Source organism: Gymnoscopelus microlampas (genome assembly GCF_963454915.1).
Source record: "Gymnoscopelus microlampas genome assembly, chromosome: 18".
NCBI classification, from domain to species: Eukaryota; Metazoa; Chordata; class Actinopteri; order Myctophiformes; family Myctophidae; genus Gymnoscopelus; species Gymnoscopelus microlampas.
In genome coordinates, this window is record NC_139955.1 from 34,054,334 (window position 1) to 34,080,643 (window position 26,310).

Genomic DNA, 26,310 nt, shown 5'->3' on the forward strand with positions numbered 1-26,310 from the left:
GTCATGGTTCTCAAGGCTGGCATGAGGGAAAATCAAACAGGGGCTCATTCACTTGACTTGCACTTTTTGTCTTTACATTGCATGCGCAGTGGCTCATCCCCCATAAAATCCGGAGGCTTAACTCTGAGAGTGTATAAAAAATGTATGAGGCACATGGTCTTCTCCCTTCCACCTGGTCTATGTGCTATGTTCATACTGCCAGCCCAAGTCAGATTTTTGGTCTATCCAGATTGGAATTAGATTGGTTTTGACAAGTCTGAACAGCAAAAAAACACATGGGAACTTACAAATCAGATTTGATTTACATTCCTATACATGTAGGTGGTTTAAAATGTGATTCAAAAGTCTGGAAGCATGCCTGATTTTCTCTGAGCTTGTAGATCTGCATTTTTTTGTCAAGCGACACTGTCATGACAAAGTATAATTTAAACTTAAAGCATTACTCACAACTATGTCATTATGGCGTTACTACAACAACCTGTCTGGCATGCATATTATTGAATGCAACAACATTCAAATTATGTCCAAAACATTTTCAGACAAATGTTATAGTCTTCCCCCATAAGGTGCCCACTCTTCCTGGTGCCCTCTCTTCTCTAGTGCCCACTCTTCTCTATAGTACCCACTCTTCTCACCCAAATTGCACACTTTTCCTGGTTTCACTCTTCCCTAGTGCCCAGTCTTCCCTATAGTGCCCACTCTTCCCTAGTGCCCAGTCTCCCTAAACAAATGGTGCCCAGATTTCCCTCGCAGTGCCCACCTTTCCTGTATTCCCATGAACACATAAAAGGGAAATATTCGATAAAGGCTTTTCTGTTTCGTTGCAAATAATGTTGAACTAGACTGGGTCCTGGGGTCACGGGGTCAGGCTTCTGATCCGATGTTGAACAGTTGTGATTGTGAAATGTGTTTCGTGTCTCTCTGATTGGCTGGTAGCGTGAACCAGCGAACCAATTCAGATCCTTGTTGAATGTGTCCACGTCTGCTATAAGCCAATGACATGGAAGCTTGTTACCATGGCTCGTTGCTAACAGCTTGCTGTGTTGTCATTGGCAACGAGCGTCCACCGTGACACCGTGTTCATCATCACATCAGATTCATGTGTTGTTGTTGCTGTCCACGCAATACATTGGAACAGGAGATGAAGTTCATCTCCTGTATAGCAGCACTCTGCGTTGATTATGGATTTCATTCTGGATTCATATAATTCAGTCACTGTCTAGTTGGCAGGTGCAGCTATAGCTGCTTTAGCTTGCTGGGCTAAAGTTAGCATGACAAGCTAACGCCTGGTAATCTCTCTTTGCCCTGGAGGATAATCCTGATCTGTGTGAGAGTCTTTTCATTCTCACTTGATCATTGCGTTGTTCCATAGTGATTCATAAGACACATTCCATTGCGTTATACTTTAAGTATTTGGTTCGCAAGACTGGTGTGCGAGCGAAGTGACTGTTGAGAAGATTGAAGATGGAGATCCATCTAAATCGAGTTGACTACATGCAGGTAAACAGCAGTGGTGGAAGAAGTACTCACATTTTGTACTTAAATAAAAGTATCAATACTGCAATGTAGATATACTCTGTTACAATTAAAAGCCCGGTATACAAATTTTAAAAGTACACAAGTAGTGGGATCAAAATATACTTAAAGTACCAAAAGTAAAAGTACTCATTTAGCTGAATATCCCATTTCACAAGTTTTCACAATTTCTTTAAATAGCAGATCACAGATCTTGTTTTTGAAGATAATTTGCACATTTGAGCATGAATTGAAAAGTATATACATGAATTACTGCAAAATTAGAGAGGCCAAACAAGATCTCAAAGTGGTGGTCGGTGCAGCATGTCTATACATTAAATATGTGGGATGAAGGAGATTAATACAACAGCAAAAAAAAAAGCTAATATATAAACATTATACTCGCTGATTTATGCCTCTAACAATAAGGCAAGGGATAAGTATGTGCGTATTGGCCAGATATCTTTCTCTTTTACATTGTATCATCTCAGGTTGGTGTGACGTCCCAGAAAACAATGCGTCTTCTACCTGCACTGGGAAAGAAGGCAACCCAGAAGGTATTTTTTGGGTAATTGATTTGGTAATAGCAGTGATATCCACTGTAGTGGGCAAAGTATTGAGTTTATATTATTCATTCATTAAACTTGTGTTTCTATAGCTGATATTAGCTATAGAAACAAAAGCCTGAATCTTAATATAGTCTGCGTTACATTATCACAATGTGTTTCACGGTGTCTTTAGGTTGCACAGATTCATCTTGCTAGACTCTTGTCTTGCTGCAGGTTGCCATTGCAGACCATGATGGTGTGCTGACATGTTTTGGAATGAAGAAAGGAGAGGCAGTGGTAGGCTATCTTTATATTTATAACCTGACTCTGTCAAATGGAAGAACATCCCATTTTCTTCTTTCTCATGCATAGGCCTGTCACAATCATTACATATAATAGATGATCTACAAACTCACGATGTGTCGCATCGCGATGCGTTGAGAGCTTGTAGATCGTCTCTTTACGCATTTTTTTAAATATTTTGAAAGTATGTATTTAATAAATGTCAAGCATTTCTTTATATATTCAAGTTATATGTCATAACTGCCCTGTGCAAGTTTTGTTTACAAAGCCTAAAAGGAAAACAGAAATTAAAATTGTATTCACGTTCCAATGTTCAATGCCAAAAACTATTATTCGTATGACAATTAATTGTAGTAAGTACAATTAAAAGTAAGTAAAATTCCATATGTCACGATGACAGCCAGTACTCATGCTGCAAGTTTTAGCCGGATAATGTTTTGAATTTGAGTGTGTACTGTCTAATTCTAAAACCAATCTCCTTCAGCCTGTGTTCAAAACCCTTCCGGGACTGAAGATAGGCCGTCTGGACCTGGGAGGGGCCGAGGGTACTCCTCAGGAGAAGATCTTCGTGTGTTCTGGTTCTGAGGTCCGAGGATTCACAAAGAAAGGCAAACAGTTTCTCACATTTGAGGCCAACCTCACGGAAAGCATTAACGCCATGTACGTGTTACTGTACTTCTGTGCACTTTCATCAGGTTAACCACTTCCACCCTTGGTTGAGTCATAATAGGCAAAAATAGCAGATCTACCAGATCACAACGCGTCGCAATGCTACACGTTGTGAGGTGGTACTGTAGATCGGCTATTTTTTTATATTTTTGGGCCTTAAGTGGTTAATGATGTACACTACCAACATGACTCACATATAGCTCTGTGTAGTGTGTTTGAGCCGTGTTGGTGATCTGTTTTTTGCAGGCATGTATCCGGCGCCGACCTTTTCGTCTGTGCAAGTTACATCTACAACCACTACTGTGACTGCAAAGATCAAGATTACTACCTCTCCGGAGACAAAATCAATGACATCATATGCTTGTCCAGTGAGAACCTATCTCGTGTAGTCCCTGTTCTGGCGTGCCAGGACCGTGTTCTCAGAGTCTTGCAGGTAAGCTCTCATTTTATGTACCAATTTCAATGCAATAAACCTGTTGTCACCCCAACGAAGCAAGGCAAGAATGAGCTCCTTTGTCAACACGTTTCATATTCCATAGGGATCAGAGCTTGCATATGATGTTGAAGTACCTGGCCCTCCATCTGTCTTGGAGCTTTACAACAGAGATGGAGGCAAGTCACACTATGTTTTTCCTGTCCACGTTCTGCTTCTATGTAGGAAAGAGCCTTATGTTACAGCTAATAGTCTACACGCTCACAAGGCTTCGCGATGCTTTGCGTTGTAAGCTTGTGGTTCTGCTGTTTTTGCTATTTTTGGAACTTTTGGGAAAATGTTCATCTGTCAGTAGGGACATCAGGGTAAAGTGGTAAATACTATATCTAATTGCATTTTTGCTTACCATAACTCCTAGGATATGAATATTTAAATAAAATGTAAACCTCCTTTTTCTTAGACTTCCACAAGAAGACTATGGCAAATAAAATAAAAATAACAATTTTATGAAGATCACACATTTTCATAAAGGCATCTTGTACTTAATATAAATAACCCATCAACAGGAGAGGACATTATTTATGGAACAGCTGATGGAAAATTGGGTTTGGTGAAGATCAGTGAATCCAGCGCTGTGTCCAAATGGGAGGTCGAAAATGACAAAAAGAAAGGAGGTATATTGTCTTTTCTAATCAGGACTAGGACTGCTGTTTTTCTTGTTTGTTTGTTTGTTTCATTTTTTGACAGTTATAGAATTGACACTAGAGCTGATATATAGTTTACTTTGTAGAGTATCAGTATATGCCTGGAATGGAATAAAAACTTTGCTATTCTCACATGGAAATTGGCTGATTTGGCTTCAGTGTGTTAGAATTAGCAACAGGCAAGATACAATAAACACACAATTAACAAAATCAATCTCCACAAGACACATCAACATAACAGCTCTCAAAATGTAATCAGTACATATTTCCCCAAAACGAATTCAAAGTATAAAGCCGTTCCAGGTGTTGCATTACAAAAATAAAAGTTATCAAGATGAGCTCTTTTATTCCAAATCAGTTGTTTACAGTGCTATATCACCTAACAGGTGTCCTATGCGTTGACACATATGACATTATTGGAGACGGTGTGGATGACATCCTGGTGGGCAGGGATGATGGGACGGTGGAGGTGTACGGCTTGGACAGCTCCAGTGAGCCCACGCTACGCTTTGAACATGTGAGTCTGCGTATCTTCTCAAGTAATGTTGAAAAATAAATCAGGTACAACAAACTTTGTTAACATGTATGAAAATGTCCCTCAATATCTGGCTCTGATGGCACATACGATTCAGTTGAAGTGATAGACACTGATTTCTTTATTTAAATGTTTATTTGGCCGGGACAGCTCATATTGATGAAGATTACATACAGGATTTTGTGTAAATCAGAATCAGAATCAGAATCAGAATCATACACTGGAAATACACTGGAGAATGGTAATTTCCATCCGTAGTCCCCATACAGAAAACAAGAAATATTTCAAAAGGACACAAAGAGTACAAAAGGTTCCAGAACACATGAGCAATTCCGTCCCCTTATTACTTGTCGTCAAGGTTCTTTTGGTCCCTTTCTTCAGGTGTTGTCTGAGAGTGTGACGTCCATCCAGGGAGGCTGTGTTGGGAAGGAGTCTTATGATGAGGTTCTGACCGCCACTTATACGGGTCAGTCGCAGAGTCCTTCACACATTATCCCTTGTCCCTCACCTCCCACATTAAACAAGCTTAGTGCTTTATGAGCTATCCAGTTTAGTAGACCTTGTATTGTGAATTTTACTTCAATTTACTGTTTATCATGTCTCACTAAATAAAGTACACTTTCTCCCTATGGCCAGTTTGGCCACCCCTGTACTTTGCATTGGTCATTTAATTAATGCATCTAACATGTTTCTGTGTAACTTGTTGATTGCATAATAATGTATTTTATGTAGTAATGCTGGTTATGCCTGAAGAAGGTTTCTATGACCCAAAGCTTGCTAGATAAAAAAAAAGTGAGCAGAGGCTGACATTTAATGTACTGGTGGAGGGGAAAAAGCTCACTTTGGAGCGACTTGAATGTGAACTTGAACATGTTTTTGTGTACTTTTGTGTTCCAGGCTGGGTGACAGGACTGACCACTGAGGCCCAGAAGGCTGAGGCCGGCCCTGGAGACGAAGTCAAGATGAGCAAGGAGACCCAGTCCAAAGTAGCCTCCCTGAGGTATCGGTTAGAAATGCTATTTCAACAAATATTTTTGAATTATTTATTTTTGGGGTGGTGTAGCCGCCCCCTATAAGTGAGTTTTGGACACTGACCAATCCTGCACCGTGATTGGCCAATAGTCTACAATGCATTGTATACCCCTAACCCTTCCATTGTTAATGCAAATCGATACTTTTGCAAAGTCAGCCAATCACATTACAGCTAGTGTCATCACCACTAACTGTAATGTGATTGGCTGACTTTGCAAATTCAGGACTGTGATTGGCTAGCGAAACACATGACACATGTGCAGCCCTATGAATAGCAGTATGTCAAAAAAAGTGTATGTAAGAAAAAGTAATTTATCCTTTTTTTAAAGTGAGTCATGTTGTGATGACCACACACCGCCCACTTCACGCTGGTTGTGATTTTTTACATGAGAAGCCGCCATCTCAAGTTAAATGATGATGAGAATGTGTGCATACAAGCTGTAAAATGGTAATATCAATCTAGCTTGCTTCCTTTTCAATGTGGGACAGGCAGATCAATAAATAGACAGATGGATTACATACAGTACAGTAAACATAATAATAATCCTTCAGTATACAGTATTTCAGTGGTTCTCAAAGTGAGAACTCTCAGGGTTCCTTTAGGAGGGTGTTCTAAATTAACCCTTACAAGTCTGTAATTATGACAGTATACAAATGAAACCAAATATTTGGTTCCATTTGTTTACTGTCAGAGTTAAGGGGGGGTTGTTGGAATTTAAGGTTTGAGAACCACTGCAGTATTTGACTGTTCTCCTACAGGGCAGAGTTGGACCAGCTCCAGGCTAAAGTCCTCCAGGGCAGGGAGAAGTACCAGCAGAGCTCCCAGTCCAGCACAGCCGTGTCCGCCGTGCCCATCTTCAGTGTCAACGACAAGTTCACCCTCTGCCAGGACGACGCCAGCTACAGCCTCACTCTGGAGGTCCAGACCGCCATCGACAACCTACTGCTACAGGTCCAGTATAGCACAAACACAGTGCATGTCCCCTTGGGTGATCGTAGGACTAGTGGGCATTAGAGCTGTTCATAGAGCGTTCATATCTTGAATATGTGTATGTTATGATTTTAGTTTTGACAAGTGTTTGACACAGAGAGCGTACACTACACAGAAATCAAGAGTTTAATTTACCTATTTACCATGTTAGAGTTTAATTTAACATTTAATGTACCCTTTGAGAGTGTAAAGAATATTTCATTCTTTCCTCTCTTTACAGAGTGATGTTCCAATAGACCTGCTGGATGTTGATAAGAACTCAGCTGTTGTGAGTTTTAGTGAATGTGACTCAGAGGTGAGATTTTTTTTTGTTGCTGTTAAAAAACAATTTAAAAATACTTTTGCTGTGCAGAACAAAAATACTGTGTATGAATAATAACTAATAACAAGCTTTATTTGTATAGCACCTTACATTTTATAGCATAAAGCTCAAAGGGCTATACAAACATGACTCAAGTGCACTACAAAAACAGGGGTTATTATGAAAGAGAGGAATTGATACACCAATGAGCAGAATTAGGTGCTGTATAGTTTTACAGCAGCTTTACAGATGTTCATTGCAACTGTAATATTAGTATAAGTATGACAATATACATAAAACAAAGACCCCTCCTCTGCTCAGTGATGGATTGTCTTCTGTTGTTTCCAGCAGACTAATGGAAACTTCCTCCTAGCTACCTACAGATGTCAGGCCAACACAACCAGGCTGGAGCTCAAGGTACTACTGCTAGCCCAAAGTTACAAAGTCCTTTATATAGAATGAATAAGTGCTAAAGAGAAAATGTACACGCAATGCCTATTTTATTCTTAGCTGTGCACCGTAAATAGCAGAGCTTGTGGATGAGCTATTTTCGGTGTGCCACACACTGTGCTGCCATGTATAAGTCGGGCTTCGGGTAAGCGAAAGAGGCGAACCGAACTATTGCACCACTTACGGTATGTTTGATTGATTTGATTTGACAGATTTGACAACTCAACTTAGTAGACAGTAGAGTAAACAGTATTGATTGATTGATTGAATACTTTATTAGTCAGAAATGTAAAGTGCAGTCAGACATTTAGGTTAAAAGGATAACACAAAAAAGTCCTGGGACTGGAGACTTAATTATGTCATAGATAAATCAATAAACCAACCACCCAGCTTTTATTGTGTTCCATGCACAAATGATGCTGATATCTCTTGGTCGGGAAGACCTGTAGGGTTCTAATGTGAACGTGTGTGCCTTCAACAAATTGGGGTGCATGTCTACATACATGCCTGCTGCAGAACTAGGCCTGTTGTAAAATGACTTGTCTCTCTAGGTGAGATCCATCGAGGGCCAGTATGGTACCCTGCAGGCCTACATCACCCCCAGGCTGCAGCCCAAAACATGCCAGGTCCGGCAGTACCAGATCAAGCCACTGTCCCTCCACCAGCGAACACACAGCATAGACCAAGACAGGTAATGATCCGAGCACTGACATAAACTACTGCAATACCATCTGAACAGGGGCGGCCATAGCTGAATGGGTAGAGAGCCTGCCTGGGAAACAGAATGTCCCAAGTTTGATTCACGGCCACCGCAATGTCAAGGTGTCCCTGACTAAGACACTTAACCCCTAACCGCTCAACTTGAAAAGCACTCAGCTGGGTGAAGCTGAAAACTGAATTTCCCCCATGGGATGAAATGGGTTTAAATATTATTAACAGGGACTTCAGGCCAAAGAGGCTGGTAAATTCCAAAATGAGTACCTGACGAAGACCACACAGGTTGAAACGTTGTACACTATTGGGAGCAGCAAAAACAGAGTGCAGATCATTATAATTATAATATATATATAATAAGGTCTCAAAAGGACACACTCACAAATACAGATCTGCATGTGTTTGATTATTAACAAATACAAATGCTTAGAAATCATAAAGCAGATGAGATGGTAGAAAATTATGAAATCACCCCTTATGAAAAAGCTTTAATTACAAGTGTACAAAACAACAAACTAATGTTTCTTGTCTGTATTTATCCCTCCCTCTCGCTCACACTCTCTCTTTTTGCCTCTACCCCTGTCTCCCCCCATGCTCATACAGGCCAATGAACAGGCTGAGTCTTGTGGGTCAGTTTAGTTTTGCAGAGATCCATTCCTGGGTGGTGTTCTGTTTACCAGAAGTACCGGAGAAAACCCCTGCAGGAGAGACCATCACCTTTCACTTCCACAACACCTTCCTCAGCACACAGCTAGAAGCCACCTACTGGTAAACACAGAGACCTGCTGGACCGGCATTTTCCCATTTATACCACAGCACTGAAAAATTACAGACCGTCTAAGCCAAATATGCCATCCTAATTGGCCGAGAAGTGTCACGTGGTGGTGCATTACTTCTTTATATCAATAAATGTACTATGTCAATGAATTTATATTACCGTACAGTGTGGTCAGCTCCACAACGCTGGTGTGCGCTCCTTTGTTCTTGTTTGGATTACTTCTTTCTAACACTTTATAATTAGCGACACCTGTTGACAAAAATACATTACTGTAGCTACATTGAACAAAGAGCCATGGAAGACTTTTGAAATCTAACATTAAAAAAATATTTTTAGCAATTATGGAGACTTTGAAAGTTAGCCGTGGTATAAGCAGGTTAATACACTGTGAGCAAGTCATTTAGAAGAAAATAACCACACTTGTTTTTTTTTAATGACTGACTTGTTCCCAGTTCACTATCCTTTGCATAATTAATATTAATATCACTGCATAATATTGAAGAAAAATCATATTAATCAAATTTTCTTACAGATATAGTGATTGCAATAGACCAATTATTTGTTTACCAACATTGAGACTGGATGCACAGGTGATTGTTTCATGCAATCAATTCTCAACCTATGTTTCGGGGTGCGCTGGTTTCCCCTCTTGTGTGTGGTGGCTAGTGAGGCGTGTCCTAGCGAGACCTGACAGAATGGGTTTCATTGCACGCATACTGGTTGCACTGGTTCTTATCAGTGTGACGTCGTCTGTTTAAGGGGTCTATATGAACTGTGATTCCTGTGAACACAGTGTTTTACATAGTTTATTTGTCTGTGGTCAAAGCAATTTAAAAGAACTTGGAGACTTGAATGCTAATGCCTCAAATGCCCATTCTGAAATAATTGAAGGATTTCTTCTGACATGTACTTGATTTATTCACCGTAGTCTGCCTTACACCAAGAACACTTTGTTGAAGCTGTCCAAAACATTTTTGCTTGCACAAAGAAATTGCAACCACTTGCGATTTGTATCTTGCACAAAGTGATGTTGTGAACTTGTGATTAGATTTTTTTCCGTCTTTATAAAAACAAAACATGAAGACTTTATTCACAAAATACTATGTATGCATTTTGAAAGTTTAGGTTATTTGTCTAACATATAGGATCTTGTTTATAAATGTGTTCTCATTTTGTCAATGTTTGTTTTTAAATGTATTTATAATTATTAGTATCCACATACTGTACATCATTGAAACTTTAACAGTGTAAGAGGTAGCTTCATATTGACAAGTCAGCATTAAATACAGCTCTGTTTTTCTTGTGGCATCAGTAAAGGAGAAGCCCACTTCAGGTCAGACAACATCTCCACCATCTCCATTCTGAGTGATGTCCTCTCTAAAGAAGCCACGAAAAGGAAAATCAATTTGAACATCTCTTATGGTAGGTCTACTCTAGTTCTATTGTAGCCTGGCTCCAGCCCGTGAATCGCTAGCAACGCCCATTAAAAAAAATTGTTGGAGTGAAACGAAATGAAAATTCAGGCTGAGTGTCAGGCTAGTTCTATTGTTGTTTTTATACAATTTACAAGCATCTAGTATATACATGTAATTACGGTATTGTGTTTTATTTACTGGGACCTAAATCAGCATAAGCAACTTACCAACAGGTTATTTATCAGAAATATCGATGTCAATGTGATCCTGTTCCAATATGTTTTGTAGATATCAATGATGAGTCTGTGAGCCACACTCTGACGATGATCCACCCAAAGCTGGAATATCAACTACTGCTGGCTAAAAAGGTTCAGCTTATCGACGCATTAAAAGTACGTATTAACTTGAAACATAATCTTAAAATCATCATAAGCTGTAAACCTGTTGACCTCTCTCACTGTTTCTCTTTTTATTTATTTTCTTCTCTTTCTCGCTGCCTCTCTTTTTAGGAGTTGCAGGTTCATGAAGGGAATGCTGACTTTCTCATCCCAGAGTACCGTAGTATTTTAGACGAATCCACGTTTCTCCTGGAGGAGTACAAGAAGCAGCCAGCGCACCTCGAGAGACTTTATGGTGTGTCACGTACCACCTGTCCTTAACTGACGTCATGTTACATTATATTTAATTTGTTGATGCTTTCATGTGGAGAACCTTACATTTCAATGAGTGATTTGAAAAGATACTTGAAAATTACACTTTGTGAGGAAACATTAGCAATGAGTCTGATGCTAATTTGTAACATCTCTGCCTATGACTTTGGTGATGTTGCTCCCTAATGCTAGAATACCACCACTACTCTTAGCCTCTTACCCAAGCCAGGGTTTATATCAGTTAATCTCCAACAAGTTTTTCTTAACCTCGACCCTGGTACTACCCTGCCAAGATCTGGGCTCGTAACCCACCTCAAACCCCTCACTCCCAATTTAGCACATAGGCCTACTATGTTATGAATTATTTAATTTGTTCAAGGATTTTTCTATCTATTTCCTGTTAAGAACATTGTGCTTCTCTAAGTGCTATAATCGGATTTGTGCGGAACTGTAGTGTTCCGGTTCATTTCCCCATAGCTTATTTTGATTGGTTCAGCAGCAGGTTTGAATCGGAATATGTAACCGATATTGAATATTGATCGAATACTGTATTAGTCCGAATTTTAACAGCACAAGGTACAGTCAGACGTTTAGGCTAAACGGATAACACAAAAAAAGTCCTGTGCATTATATGACCCCTTCACATAATGTTTCCAGTTCAAATTTGCTGCTCTGCCAATCAACCTAATATTATTAGGAACAGGCACGTGTATGCAGCCTTCTGAAAACCTGGGACTACAATGATTCACAGAGCCTATTGCTAAAGTGCTTTCAGTCAGGCAAGATACTAACTTTTGTATATGTACCCTTCCTATAGGTATGATAACAGACCTCTACATTGACAAGTTCAAGTTCAAAGGGCAGAATGTGAAGACAAAGGTGTCCTCGTTGCTGGAGATCCTGGATAACTATGACTTAAACTCTCTACTGGAGTTTTTCAATGAAGCCTAATATTCAATGATCAGGCAATCTTATTTATTTGTACTAGATTTTGTATTGTAAATAGAACACTTGTGTTACTGTGATGTAAGATAAAGTTGGTAGTATAAATAAGTATATATTATCTGTATCTAGATAGCCTTCTGCTTGACACTGGATTGTAGGCAATACAGTATATCATACAATTTCATCACCAAATTATTTGGTTACAATTTTCCATTGTATATTCTCTCATACTGTCCTGAAACGGTAGCATTCAAAACTCACTGACAATGAATAAACCTAGAAGAGGAAGCCAAAAAACAGATTCCCTTTCCAGTCTTGATTCAATGTTAAAGTTTGAGGATTATCTTATATTTTCTCCTATTAAACCGGAGAAGGGCGCACACCAGTATCGCTGAGGTGCTGCTGACCTTGGTGCAGAAGTCTAAAAGTGAAGCAAACTTTTTCAGGGATTGAAGAAGACCATTCCAGGTCGAAACATTGGTTGTCATTAAACTATTTTGCATCCTGGCTATGAGTGTGCAGCCTTTTCTTCACTTTTATAATTTCTCCTATTGATTGGTAAAAAAAACAATGTAAAATAATGTCTGCATATATAATTTGTATACTACTGAATTGTTCTGATGATGATTGTGTAGTCCCACAGCAACACTTGAAATTAAATATTTTATATAGTTGGAGTGCTTCTTGTTTGGGATGATTCTAGGGACCCAGAGTGCAAGATTCATAGACCAAGGTGGAATGGTTGATGAATGTTTGTCAACATAAAATATATATCATTATAAATAAACAGACTAGCTTGCCTTGGACTGTAGTAGCATGCAGAAAAATGCTAATTATGAGCAACAGATTGGAGTAGAATTTGCATTTGGAGCATAGCTCACTCATGACTTATTTGCACAATTATTTGAGTGCTGTGGTTATAGTGACTAATATTACGTTTTTACCATGGCACTCAAGTATGTCTATGGTATATAATAGGTAACTGGAATAGTGCTGCTGAGAACACTGGGCACCATGTAATTAAAATATATATATTATATTTTTATATCTTAAAAAAATAAGGGGACAGAAACAAAAAAAATACAAATAATACAATTGCTACAAAACCTGAATATATACAGAACTAGAAGACTCAATTTGCAACAAAACAAAGTAATAGTAATACGTTAATCTCTATGGAATGCAAAGTACCAGAAACTAGATTATTTGAATGCAATTTGGTGGTTATTCTGCAAAAAAATAGCCGATCTGCAAGCTCACAATGCGCGGTGTCGTCGATGCATCGTGAGCTTGCAGATCGGCTAAATTTCCATGCGAGACACCGTCGCACGACGAAGTGTGTAACCGAGTTTTGAGTTCTCTCGGGTGCCGTAGGAGTGGTGCGTCATCACCGGGGCCGTCTCCTGATTGGCCCGTTTCAATAGTCGCGGGCTACTTGAACTGGAGAGAAAGCAACACATCAGGTCTCAGCCACCAGCCAGAGTGTGTTTAAAGTAAAGGGACGGTCACTGCTGCGGTTAGGAGGTCATTGTTAGAGCAACTGTTTAGACGTTAGCTTTTTTTTTTTACGCGCACATTACGAGAACATGAAGAGCTGAAATACTAAAACGCAGCTTTGTTGTTAAACTTTAGACGTCGTTGCTTTTAAATATTCGAGTGTTTTTAAGTAAGAAAAAAAAAACCGTTGCAGCCGCGGACCGACGTTCTGAACAACCGACAACAAATCTGCATCTGATATAATAGTAAGTGTCCCCCTTGTTGTACCCTAGGTAGGAGGGAGGTAGCAGCTAATGCTAGCGTAACGTTGTTATTATAACTGAAAACTATCTTGTTTTGTGTTTGAAAACGTGAGCATAAAAACGGAACAGCCTGGACCTTTTTTATTGTGCATTATTTAGTGTTTGGCTTTTGTATTGTTTTTAATGCGTTTTTTTGCGTGTAATTTTGTTTTATTTTTAAATACTCGAAATCAACATTCATTCTGGCTTTTTGCAGGAATCATCATGTCCCGTTTGAACCAAGGACGCGCGGCGGTTGAATCCTCCAACCAGGAGAACGTGCTGTCAAGGCTGAGAGGGCTGAAGCCCCGGGCCAACGCTACCACCACTACCGCCGAGGGGAACCAGGAGAACCAGGCCCCCAAAACCAACAGAACCGTCCTGGGACCGCTGACCGGCAACCAGTACAGCAGCAAGCCTCTCACCCAGCAACGCGGCACAAAGCAGGTCAGTTGGTAGTACGTTATCATGGGTGTGGATGGATGCTAAGCTGGCTAATGTTAGCAACCATAGCTTGGACTCTGAAACAAGAGAGCGGCTAAATTTAGCATAGCTTGTGATTAGCAGTTACAACTGCTACTTTCTTTAAAAACAAAGAACGTCTGAACATCTATTAGGTTGACGTTAATACGCTATAATATCGTGCTGATGTATTATGTCAGCGTCGTGGTTCTACAACCAAGGCTTTTTGATTGAATACTTTATAAACAGTTCGCAATAAAAAGCAGAGGGACAGTTTTATACAAAAGGATAAACCCAAGAAAGCACTATGGCTTGTTTCCTGTGTTAATCGAGATTTTTGCTGGTGTTTGATACAGATGCCATTGATTTGGTTATTGTCCTACACAGGTTGTCCGCCATTTTCAGATATTATATTTTACCTATTAATTAGGATTGCATTATAAAGGCAGTCACACTAATATTATCTGCCCTTTACCTGCATTGGCATTTAAGAGCAAAGGACTTTCCCCCCATTACTACAGGGTTGCATATTCACTGCCAGTCACAATAACAGTGTTGCTTAACTTGTGTGTGTGTGTGTGTGTGTGTGTGTGTGTGTCTTTCCAGACATCCTCATCACAGGGGCTGTCCTGTAAAAATGAAGATGATGGCAAAAGCTGCTATGAGAAAGTACCTTCCAAGCAGCAGCCCGCTTTCCAGATTCATGTGGATGAGCCTTCCAAGCAGGCCCCCTTCCAGATCCACACGGATGAGCCTGATGGTGCCTGCTTCAAGAAGCAGGTGGCCATCAAGCCTAAGCCCACAACAGATGACTCCCCACTTGTACTCAATCATGCTGTAACCCGCCTGAGACAGCCCCTTGCCACCATCGACATCCCCGGCGCCATGGATGTCAGTTTTGGTAAGCTTTAATGTATGCATAGATAGGCCCATGTATTTGCTTGATAAATCCTACTGTATTTATAACATCATGCCACGGTTCGCAACTGGACCAGAAAATCTACCTTATGGCTACAGTAGTAGACTCTCATAAGAAAAAGGGAAAAAAATCTTCATTTGGCTGTCCTTAATCTTTATTCCCTGTTGAGGAGAGCTCTGAGTAAACACATGCAATATGTATTGCCCAATTTAATGTATACTGACTTTTGCCGCCTTAATAGATTCTCCCATGGACATGTCGGTAGTCGAGGCTGAGGACAAGTCGATCAATGTAAATGAGTCTCCAGACTACGCTGCAGAAATTCACGCTTACATAAGAGAAATGGAGGTGAGTATTCATGGTTCACATAATGGCTATTGTTTAACCCTTTAAGACCGGGGGCGCAGCTGTGTCTTTTTAGCTACAACCTTTATTTTATACTTTGTGCTTTCAAAAATAGCAGATCTACAAGTTCATATAGTGCCGTGCTATGAGCTTGTATATCTGCTATTTTTGAAAAATCATGGAACATTTGAGCAAATATTTGAAGACATTTTTTTTTACTGCTGCTGGAGGTTCCTTGAACAATATTTTACAAATGTTTGCTTTAAAAAATATACATTCAAAGATTTGCACAAATCTTCACGATTTAAAAAAAAAAAGCCAAGTATAAAATAATTAAAATGACTGATGCTTTCCCGTGGTGATTGCCATGGCGGCTCAAATTATTATTATTTTTCTTAACAGGTGAAAACCAGGCCTAAAGCTGGCTACATGAAGAAGCAGCCTGACATCACCAACAGCATGAGGGCCATTTTGGTCGACTGGCTGGTAGAGGTGGGAGAGGAGTACAAGCTCCAAAGCGAGACTCTCTACCTGGCAGTCAACTACATCGACCGTTTCCTCTCCTCAATGTCCGTCCTTCGGGGAAAGTTGCAGCTTGTTGGCGCCGCCGCAATGTTGCTTGCATCGTAAGTCTCTCCATAAGCTGAATTGCATAAGTTAAAGGTGACACAAGTCGAGGTGACGTGAGACTAATGCACCAACTGCTCTTTGTGTTAATACAGGAAATTTGAAGAGATCTACCCCCCAGAGGTGGCTGAGTTTGTTTACATCACAGATGACACCTACACCAAGAAACAAGTGTTGAGGATGGAGCACCTTGTTCTGAAAGTGTTGTCCTTTGATCTGGCAGCTCCCACGGTCAACCAGTTTCTGACGCAGTACTTTGTACACCATTCGGTTAGCAAGCAGGTGGAGAGCCTAGCAATGGTGAGTTATGAATATGTTTAGGTAAAGCACATTTAAAGGTTTAATTGGAGAACATGGGGTCTGATCCGCAGAAGTTTTGTGGGAATTGAAAGTCCCAGTTGTAGCTTTTATTTGATGAAATTCATTTTATGTTTTACTAGTTCCTTGGGGAGATCAGTCTGGTCGATTCAGACCCATTCCTGAAGTACCTCCCATCACAAACTGCAGCTGCAGCATTCATTGTGGCCAATAGCACCATCACTGGGGGCTCATGGGTAAGTTGAACGTGTGTGTGTTGCATTTCTAAGTAAAACGTCAGGCATTTTTTTTTCTCTTGGGTTATTTCTGCAAGTATACTTGTCGAGAGGTCTGTCAGAGTTCAGGTGGTGGTTGCAAAACCATCTCCTGGTGCTGGTTAATTGTGGGGTTCTTGTTTGCTGTGGGGGGCTTATATAACCGTGGAAACATTACACAGTTGTCTGCATCTGCATTTTGCACGATGATTGACATACGATATGCAACTAGTGGCTTCTAATTCTCTTTTTTTCTTCTCCCACATAGCCCAAGTCCCTGTTGGAGATGACTGGCTACACGCTAGAGGACCTAACGCAGTGTGTCGAAGATCTGCACCAGACGTACCTCAATGCCCCACAGCATGCCCAGCAGTCTGTCAGGGAAAAGTACAAGGCCTCAAAGTAAGTCTTTAGTCTTAGAGTAAATTCATACATGCTGTATGTACTATATATTGTCATGACTCCTATGTACTATATATTGTCAGATGAAGACTATGCCTAGTAGTGTATATTTTCTAAATGTTATTTTTTTCCCCCAGGTACCACGAAGTCTCCCTCATTGAGCCTCCTGCCAAACTGCTTTTGAAATGAGTTATATTTTTTTTGTTGCCCCTTTTATATTTTTATTGTCTTAAAATGCCACATTTCTAATAACTGAACATATATAGCCTCCATTTTTGGCGGAGCTGCACAAATGTGTCCTTTAAAGTAAAATCAAACGATTTTACAAACAATCTTGGAATATTGTCCTTTCTTACTGGATATTGCCACGCGCATCCGTTAATGCAGGATATTAATCAAGTGCAGTTTGTATTGTCATTTGTCTCTAAGACGAATGCACATTTAGTGGTCTTAACACCACACATTGTAAATGCATCTGTGAATATTTTCTGTCCTTGTGAGCTTGACCAACTACATTTTTCTAACTATTTTTATAAGAGCTTTGAGTAGTTGATCTAAAGAGCTTTTTATGTACTGAAAGATGTTCTTCTCCACACACTTTTACCTATTACTGTGCTGGTTTAAATTTGTTCACCTGTTGTGCTGATGAAAGGTTGTTTCACCAGTCTTATCCAACAGGTCTTTAAAACTTAAAAATCAATGCATCTTCTACTCTGTAAAACAAAGGAACAGCTCTTGTAAATAAAGTTAATTTAGACCTTAATTTCTTCGTTGTGTGCTCATGGGGGCAGCAGAGGGCTGCTTTTAGACGTGTAAGATGAATGTATTCTGCAAATGTTTTTTGGGATATTGAAAGGCTTTTCACACTGACTGTTTTGCACACTTGGGGTTCCACAAAAAATGATTTGTTACTTGCTCAAGATTTGGCACATAGAATATTACTGCAAATTTACCAGTTTGAGTAAATTAACAACTTGAACCCCAGCAACCATATTCTGGGGAACATTAGGCCCAAATGACAGATCTACGAGCTCAAATTGAGCTTGTAGATTTGCTATTTGCAAAGATTTGGTGTAGACGGCGAAAAGCGGTCCAAGTACAGAGATAATTTGGGTCCAGTTACCAAGACGAACATGCAGGAACCATGTTCTTGGTGTAAAATTTCTTGTACAATAGTTATGGCTTAATTCATTCAGATCCCCATTAGCTGGCAGAAAAGTAGCAGCTACTCTTCCTGGGGTCCACAACAATACATATAACGCAAGCTGTACAGTCTTAAACATTTTCAAGACAAATCAACATCAAGGTTCAGTTAATTAACATTAGGGTTATTGATGTCTTTCAAGGAGTTTCTTAAAACTTTCCTTACTGTGTTCTTCAGTGATCATAGTTTGTAACGTGATCCATATTGTAATTGCACTATACATTGCAGATCTACATCCCACATTTTTGGTATTTTGCTTAACTATGTGGCCCCTAGAGTGACTGATCTCTCGCATGTATTTGTGTACGCATGTATTTGTGTACAGATAAACTGGTTGTTTACTGTGACAAATATTCCTAAAGGAAACTCACTAAATTGCATGCCAACCTCTTCTCTGAGCCATGAGAGACCTTCATGCAATCCCTCAGTACTCTGCCTCACACCCAATGGACAGTGCAGTGCAAGCCTTGCAGCTTTATTCTGAGCTATGGCTCTTGCCATAATCAGTTAATGTGGGATGCAGCCGGTCATTTTTTAAGCCTAAATGTCTGGTTTTGAGATCAGTATCCACTTATTTTGCTTTTACCCCCTTTCCCCCCCAATTTAGTAGTTATGCTAATTAATTCCTCCCCACACAGTGTGTTGTCACTGCTGTTGTATCCTACTGCCATTGAGGAGCCCCCACCGTGGGGACATAGAGCCTTCGTCCTACTCCTCCCATCCAACACTCCCTGCTGTCAGGTGCCGCCCCCAGCCCGTAGGAATACGTGCAATGACAATTATCACCCTCCCTGCCTGGCTTCCCTACCCAGAACATGGGCCAATTGTGTTCATATATACGCTCGACAAAGCCGGATGCACCACAGAATCCACTTATTGTCGCATCATATGATTACAGGTGTAAAAGGCTGTTCACAGCACTGTAACTCATAGTTTTAAAAATGTGACAAAGTCAAGTGGATGTTCATGCCATAACTATAACAAAGACAATGGTTTACGGTATATTTAAAGTTATAGTGCTTGGTGTGAACGGCCCTTCAGAGTGGGTGAAAATCCGGAATAGAGAGTAAAGGAGCAAATATACAAACTAAGTCCCTTCATACATAAGGTGCATGATTAAAACATTTGCAATAGGTTGAACTACAGCAGAAATGATTTCAGTATTGGATAATGCATGAGTAAATAAAGACTATTCAACACTTTGAATACACCCTTATGTAAGTTGCATCAAAAATCAATTCCAAGATAATGCCAGCACTCATTTACATGGTAATAAACACTTACCCCTTTCAGCGCTTTGAAATCTGTTCAAACAATTAAGTTGTCAATAAATTGACCATATTTGAACAATTGAATAGCGACATTGATGTTTCCGCTTCACATTAACACAGGATTTGATTTCCTCTCCAAAAGTGAGGTAAAGACAGAGGTAGCCAATGGCAGTGAAGGGGTCTGTCTATTTCTCTCTCTCTCTCTCTCTCTCTCTCTCTCCCCCTCTCTCATAATAAATTGGGAGGCAGGGTTTCTACAGGGAGTCTGGGAGGAGAAAGGAGCGCGGAACCCTGCAGAAAGATTTCCTGGATTCCACCACTACTCTCTGAGAATGCAGAGCTTTAGCACCATGATCCCTCTCAGTGCGTTCTCATTGTCACTGATTTATCATACCTAAACAATTTTGGAGAATTAATGGAGAACGAAAGGAAATTCTATTACATAGCTGGATCTCCACTTCACTGCAATTTGAAGATGGTGCTCACATCCTCAACAGCAGGTCCTGTATAACCATTTGAGGGGGTCCAACTTCGGGAAGCCTCTAACAACAGACTACAGCTCAGAGAGACAGAAGGGGGAGGCTCTCTGACAAACCCCTCACCCATGCCCTCGCCCAGGAGGTACCTGGTGACTTCCACCTCGTTGCCCCTGGCACTGAGCTGGGGCTGGAACTTTTGCCTGTACCTGGGACTGCTGCTCCTTCTCCTCCTCCTCATGGTTCTTTTGATCTGGATGCTCGTCAGGCAGCTGAGCAACTCGGTTAGCAACTGTTCCCTACAGCCAGGGCGCTCGATGAGAGAACCTTGCTTTCGTCAGAGATGCCACATGCTGTGAAACTAAATGGACAGTTGGTGCCAAAAAAAGAAAAAGACTTCGGGACTGTATGGCTTGGTGACTGCATGGTTTCCTGCAGTGAGATTGGGGGATTGTTTGAATGTGCTGTGAAACACTGTGAACAATTTGTGCCAAAAGACTTGGTGGGACTCTCGTGGCTTGTTGGGTCCTTAGAACACAGGGTGATGGTTATGAATTCTCTCTGGATGTGCCTCAGTGGGTTCACACAAGAAAATATATTTGATTTGTCTATAATTGCCAGCACAATATTAGAAATTAAATACATTCATTAAATGTCTAAGCTTATTATCTAGACTGATGCTGTACTTTCTCTAGAGCTTGATGTGTATAGTTACAGTGGGGTATACCTTATCATCAGTGATGAAGTATCCAATCAACTTGAATCCTGTCCTGTGTTTTCTTGTAGCTGCTGTGTTGCTGATGTCTCATCTTTAAGATTCATTTACCCCAGCACTATCTGAACATCATCTTAAATTGCCGGCTAAATCACATATGCATGTTTATTCATGCTTATTAAAGCAATGCACACAAGGAAAGCTGTCATTTGTGAATTGGAGAGGGTGGGTGAAAGGGGGGATGTATGGCTGACATACCATTAACGGCACATCGTTGTAGAAAGCAAATTAGATAGACCCTTGGGGAAAAAGGTTAATAACAGGCAGCAGCACAAGACAGACGGTGTGTGTAAACGTATGCGTAGTTGGTGGCTGTACAGCTCAATCTACAAGCAGAAGACCCAAACAATGCATTATTTTTTAAGTTCTGTTTTTATATTTTCTCGACTAATTGCACATACATCTCTGCACATGTGTGGATATTCAAAAAGAAGGGCTCTGTAGTTTGTAAATTCATTTTGGTTTTTGATTTGTTTCTTCCCCCTCCTCCAGTCATTCATACCAGGCGATAAGGCTGTCATTGAGTAGAATAGAATCGATCGAAAGTAGGCCCACACTAATCTATAGCCTCTTGGCCCCATGGGGAAAGTGTTAATTTATGGTTCAACGGCTGACTTCAGCGTTACACAATAACAAACGCACACACTGGGCCTAAAGCATTACAGTGGAACGCCCCAGCAATACTAATAGGTTAACAAGGCTGCCCCTTTTTTAATTTGATTTATTTATTGATGTTACTTTTTCTTTTGTTGCTAGTTTTCTTTTATTTATTCATTTTACTTTTAGACAATACATTCTTTAACAGATTTTAGTTGCAACATCCAGTAGGTGTCACTTACTGTTTGTTGATCCTAATTATTTATTGATGTCTCCCCCCCCCCCCCTCCATTTAGGTATTCTTATGACTTATTTATACCTGTGCTCATGGATACTTTCTCAACAGTTTTGCAAGGATTCTGCAGATGCCATATCAGGGGCATAACAGTTTGCTGGTCTGGCCCCCAGCAGTGTCAGAATTTAAAGATTAATAAGACCTGTGGATCACACACACACACATATACCCCCATGACTCTGCATGGACAGGATCATTTTTAACCTCTATTGTTTACTGTGAACAGGGTGACACACTGGCTGCCAACAGACCACCGTACAGCTTGCAGCCTGGCCAGAGAGAAAGGTGACAAAATGTCCTCTGCCACCACTTGATCATCTGTGGGGCTTAATGAACTGGTTGACCGTTTAACAGCTAGCTCCTTTTATCACCTATTAAGAAACACCAATACAGGAGCACTGAACAGAAGGACCCACACTTTGTCTGATATTACATGACCACTGTCATGTTGTCATATATACTGTAGGGACCTACAATATATTGTGTCTGTTTTCCTGTTGGGGGCTCAAGACAATGTCATTTTGTCTTTTATCATTGTTCATTTGGTAGGCATTATGTTCCATTGTTTAAAAAAAAAGAAAAATAATGCGATCTTAACAGGTGTTTGTTTGAACTCATAGGTTTCTGGTCAACCGACATTCTGATTACAGAGGTTGAGGTGAATGAATCGAATAAAAAGAGAAAAAGGGCATATCTCTGAAAAAAAAGACTAGAAAAAATAATGTTATTTATTTGAATTAATAGCCTAATATTCAAATGTTCAATGTCATATCAACCCCATGGTTTCAGGTATACAACAAATGAGAGTCTGCAAACTAATTTGGTCGTTTCTCTCAGAAGAATAGAATACACAATAGGAAAAAACTGACCTTAAAGCACAATGTTCTAGAGTGTCATGGTGCATTGATCATGAATAAAAAATCGAATTGATTAGGTTTCAAAGCTAGGACTGATAGTGAATTCAGACTAGACTAGCTTCAGGCAAATTAAAACTATTGCTAACTATTTGAGAAGCAAGGAGCTGCCTCGAAATCTGCATATTACACCAAACTTGAATTGAAAGAGGATCTGTGGCGTCTTCCTAAATTTGCATCCAATATTTGGCATTTGGAATTCATGGTTTCATGAAAAGGCAGGCTACCTTCACCTTATTTTTTTATTTGAAATACTGAATTAGCCGTCAAAAGAAACCAGCAGGTAGTAGGGACTAGCATCTCGGCTGGATAATGGAAAAGTCTTGACCATAACAGTAACCTCGCGTCACCAGTCTTTCCACCTCGGAGGACCATAACAGTAGCCTACAGTACTACTAGACCGGCGGTACTCAAACTATGGGTCGCGACCCAAAGTGGGGTCGCGGGAGGGTGCCGTCGGGGTCGCGCAAAAAATGTATCCCAAATTACCCCCCCCCCCCCCCCCCAAAAAAAATCGACCAACTTGATGGGGACTGTGATGAATGCAATTAGTGTTCATAAAGTACAGCCTTTCAGTAGACTAGTCAGGCAGGGTTGTATAATAAGCCTGACCAGCTGTACATATTTTGCTGATTAACATAGTAGGAGGCAAACAGAACCGTGTGAGTATGACAGGGACCCACTTGACTTATTATTTACAGAGTCACAGACAGCTCCGCCTCCAACACAGGCTAAGTGAGGTACACAAACTGATTTAAGCTGTTCATACGATTTACTCAGGACTTATGTTCAATATGAGCAGGTGGTATGAATAGTAATGTAATACATGGATCACGGGTCCATTTGGTTACATTTGTACCCTCGCGGAGTGAAATTTAGATCGCGGGGGGTGGGGGGAGGGGGGGTCGCCAAAAAAATCCCTCATAAAGTCATAATATGGGGTCGTGGTATAAAAAAGTTTGAGAACGCCTACTAGACTGAGACGAGGTTACAGATTGCTTATGGGTGCGTGTCGGTCATCATGTCCATGTAGTATGTTGACATGTTTGCTAATACTGTCTCATGTTAGCGTTTTAAAAGATTGGCCTTGTGTCAACGGGGAGAGCTCTGAGATGAAACGGAGAGCTATTGTTGTAACTGGATAGGAGACGATATGCTCACACTCTCCTCACTACTTCTCACAAGTGCCTCACTTTAATTAAGGCGTGCTGCCTGCCAGTCATACGTGACCAGCGATATGTGAGATGTATCGACGACACATGCTGTCAATCCCACCACTACATATCAAAGATCTACTGTCTAGTACCTGCCACCACATCATGCTTTGTGCCAGGTTTCAGCCGGATCAGATAAGCTTGGAAACATGTTTGTTTTTCTTCAGAGGTGTATGACACTGAAACTCATCCCAACACACACACACACACACACACACACACACACACACACACACACACACACACACACACACACACACACACACACACACACACACACACACACACACATGACCAAACACTTGAGGTCACGAACCTGTTTGAGTGACAGCAGGTGAAAGAGAACACTGCCATAGATCAGGGAAGTGTCGTTCCCTTGTGACCACAGGCTGCATCCAGGCTGCAACCCAGTTATAGAGGCGTTTTAACTAACAGACTGTCTGTCCTTCACTGCATCCCTGGAGAGAAAAGAAAACACCTGTTGGTCAGAACAGAAGTAAGTTCCATGGAGACCAAATTATATTTCCATTATTTACGTTTAGTGTAGCTAAACGTGAGCTGAACATTGATAGTACGTAGACATAACGTTCTTGTTCAGATATTGATTGCCTATTTCTTAACCTTGCCTTTCTCTTAACCTGTACTGACATTTCTTGTGACTATAGGATTATCACATCCGTTCCACATCCTCAGTTTGGACTGATTTATTCAACAAGAAGCATGGTAAGTGTTTCACCATGCAGATTTCTGACATCTGTCATCAAGAAGTATTTTCTTTATGTGTAAGACGATACACATAAGAAGAAATTGCTCTCTTTTTGCAGATTTAGTCATATTATCTGAAATTGTTATTTAGTGTGAAGCAAATTCCAACATGCATATTAGCACATCTCAGAGATTGCCACAGCAACAGATCTGACCTTCTGTTAATGGACTGTGTCTTGACCTTCCAAGGGTCACTGGCTTTTCAAGCTGATTTTGGGCTAGTACTGCATTGGTCAGTCTTAAACAAAGTATTACCAATATGTGTCAACCACAAAACCTGATGATTACAGCAGTTATTAGATTTTCTTCCCCTCCTCTCCACACATTTAATTGAAGTCTCATTTCATGGAAAAATATCGCTGTGAGGATGCATTCATTAGTGGAAAGTTTAGTATCCACTATCCACCGGCTCACTAATGGAGCATGCAAAATAACGAAAAACAGCTTCATTTGATTACCCTTGATTTGATTTTTTTTCTTCTCTGCCTCGCGCAGAAAAAATATTCAGGTGGTTTGATAAGGTTGATGATCGTTTTAGAAACAAAGCGACAAAGAGTCCACAGCTTCATTGGGATGGTGGTCTAATTTGTGCCATATTGTGTTACCGTTCTCATGGAAACTGCTGTTTGCGTGCATCTCATCAGGATAGAATTTCATCAGGGGATAGTGAGGACAGACAACGTTTTCTTTCAGTTGTGTTGGCTGATAAGCTCAAAGCACATGCAAACTTAGGCTTATTTAATCGTTGCTCACAAAAAAGTTCTTCTCAGTGAGCAATGCGGAAGGAATACATTTGGTTTTAGTTACACTGTACAATCTTCATAGTTTGCCTCCAATAGCTTTTAACCCCTGACCTGTGTAGGGCATTAGTTAAGCTGGCTATAAATGCCTTCCAAATGTTGTGGGAGGGACCTATAAAAAAAGAAAGAAAAACGCCATTTAACATGAACACAACGGTCAATCAACCCAAAATGTGACTGGTATGTTGAGGGGCTTCTGTAGAAGCACCAGCAAAGTGCTTCCTCAAGTCCAGACGGCTGCAGCCCACGACTTCCGTCGAGAGTTAAACAGACATTGCAATTTCGCTAAATTGTTTGTATTACTTTCATGGACTCTGGACTGACTGATCAGTTGGTTGCTGCGTTTGGCTGCCTGCTCTATAACTACTTCAATATTCTTTATGTCATTAATATTTGGACAAGATATGGAGGCTTGACTTGTATGTGTGCATTGACAAGCCACATAGTTACACCCTGTATAATCTTACCCAGTCATCATCTACAATCATGTTGTTAGTTGTCCTTTACCATGGCCATAAACTATCTAGCAATAGTGCTGATCCAGATCAGCTTTCTGTAGCTTTTTGTAGCTTTCACAGTCCTATGTTTTATTCAGTCACTCAATAGCATGGCCCCTCAGCCACATCCCTTACAAACTAACTAAATATGTATCTAGCTACTTTTAATAAGTAATTTGTAGTGTAGCTAGCTATATTTTTAAAGAGAGTTTTTAGTGTAGCTCAGTTACCTTTTATGTATTTTTGAGCTATGCTCCATTGGCCCCATGTGCATTTTTGATTAGTGACTGCTCAAAGTTCTTTATTACTTATCTGTCTGTGTAGAGAAGATTTACAGTTTAGAGTTTAATTGAATTCAATTTTATTTTATTGTTTTAATGTCAAATCACAACAAGTTGTCTCAAGACACTTTAC

At 40.3% G+C, this 26,310-nt stretch overlaps 2 protein-coding genes across 3 annotated transcripts; both read left to right on the forward strand.

Annotated features, from left to right (window-relative positions):
• Window positions 1–1,079: 1,079 nt before the first annotated feature.
• On the forward strand, window positions 1,080–12,629 carry bbs7 (Bardet-Biedl syndrome 7). Of its 2 annotated transcripts, none has more exons than XM_084085801.1 (19): window positions 1,080–1,500; window positions 2,007–2,072; window positions 2,298–2,360; window positions 2,851–3,026; window positions 3,282–3,468; window positions 3,575–3,647; window positions 4,035–4,142; window positions 4,559–4,689; window positions 5,089–5,173; window positions 5,605–5,707; window positions 6,499–6,691; window positions 6,951–7,025; window positions 7,380–7,448; window positions 8,033–8,172; window positions 8,799–8,963; window positions 10,286–10,395; window positions 10,677–10,780; window positions 10,898–11,021; window positions 11,856–12,629. In XM_084085801.1, exons 1-19 carry the CDS (start codon window positions 1,465–1,467, stop codon window positions 11,987–11,989), a joined length of 2,142 nt encoding a protein of 713 aa, XP_083941927.1. In that variant the 5' UTR covers window positions 1,080–1,464; the 3' UTR covers window positions 11,990–12,629. The 2 variants fall into 2 exon arrangements, with proteins under 2 accessions (XP_083941927.1, XP_083941928.1); XM_084085802.1 differs by having other exon boundaries at window positions 7,383–7,448.
• An 836-nt stretch (window positions 12,630–13,465) lies between these two features.
• On the forward strand, window positions 13,466–17,851 carry ccna2 (cyclin A2). Its single transcript, XM_084085955.1, has 9 exons — window positions 13,466–13,725; window positions 13,979–14,208; window positions 14,830–15,124; window positions 15,384–15,490; window positions 15,890–16,113; window positions 16,210–16,414; window positions 16,555–16,668; window positions 16,955–17,088; window positions 17,226–17,851. Exons 2-9 carry the CDS (start codon window positions 13,987–13,989, stop codon window positions 17,275–17,277), a joined length of 1,353 nt encoding a protein of 450 aa, XP_083942081.1. The 5' UTR covers window positions 13,466–13,725; window positions 13,979–13,986; the 3' UTR covers window positions 17,278–17,851.
• Window positions 17,852–26,310: the final 8,459 nt, after the last annotated feature.

Bases quoted from the DNA above. Each gene is read 5' to 3' on its own strand.
- ccna2 (XM_084085955.1), top strand. From the start codon at position 13,987: ATGTCCCGTTTGAACCAAGGACGCGCGGCGGTTGAATCCTCCAACCAG. The intron at 14,209-14,829 runs GTCAGTTGGTAG...GTGTCTTTCCAG, and splicing joins AGCAACGCGGCACAAAGCAG to ACATCCTCATCACAGGGGCT. The intron at 16,114-16,209 runs GTAAGTCTCTCC...GTGTTAATACAG, and splicing joins GCCGCAATGTTGCTTGCATC to GAAATTTGAAGAGATCTACC.
- bbs7 (XM_084085801.1), top strand. From the start codon at position 1,465: ATGGAGATCCATCTAAATCGAGTTGACTACATGCAG. The intron at 3,469-3,574 runs GTAAGCTCTCAT...CATATTCCATAG, and splicing joins GTGTTCTCAGAGTCTTGCAG to GGATCAGAGCTTGCATATGA. The intron at 10,781-10,897 runs GTACGTATTAAC...CTCTCTTTTTAG, and splicing joins AGCTTATCGACGCATTAAAA to GAGTTGCAGGTTCATGAAGG.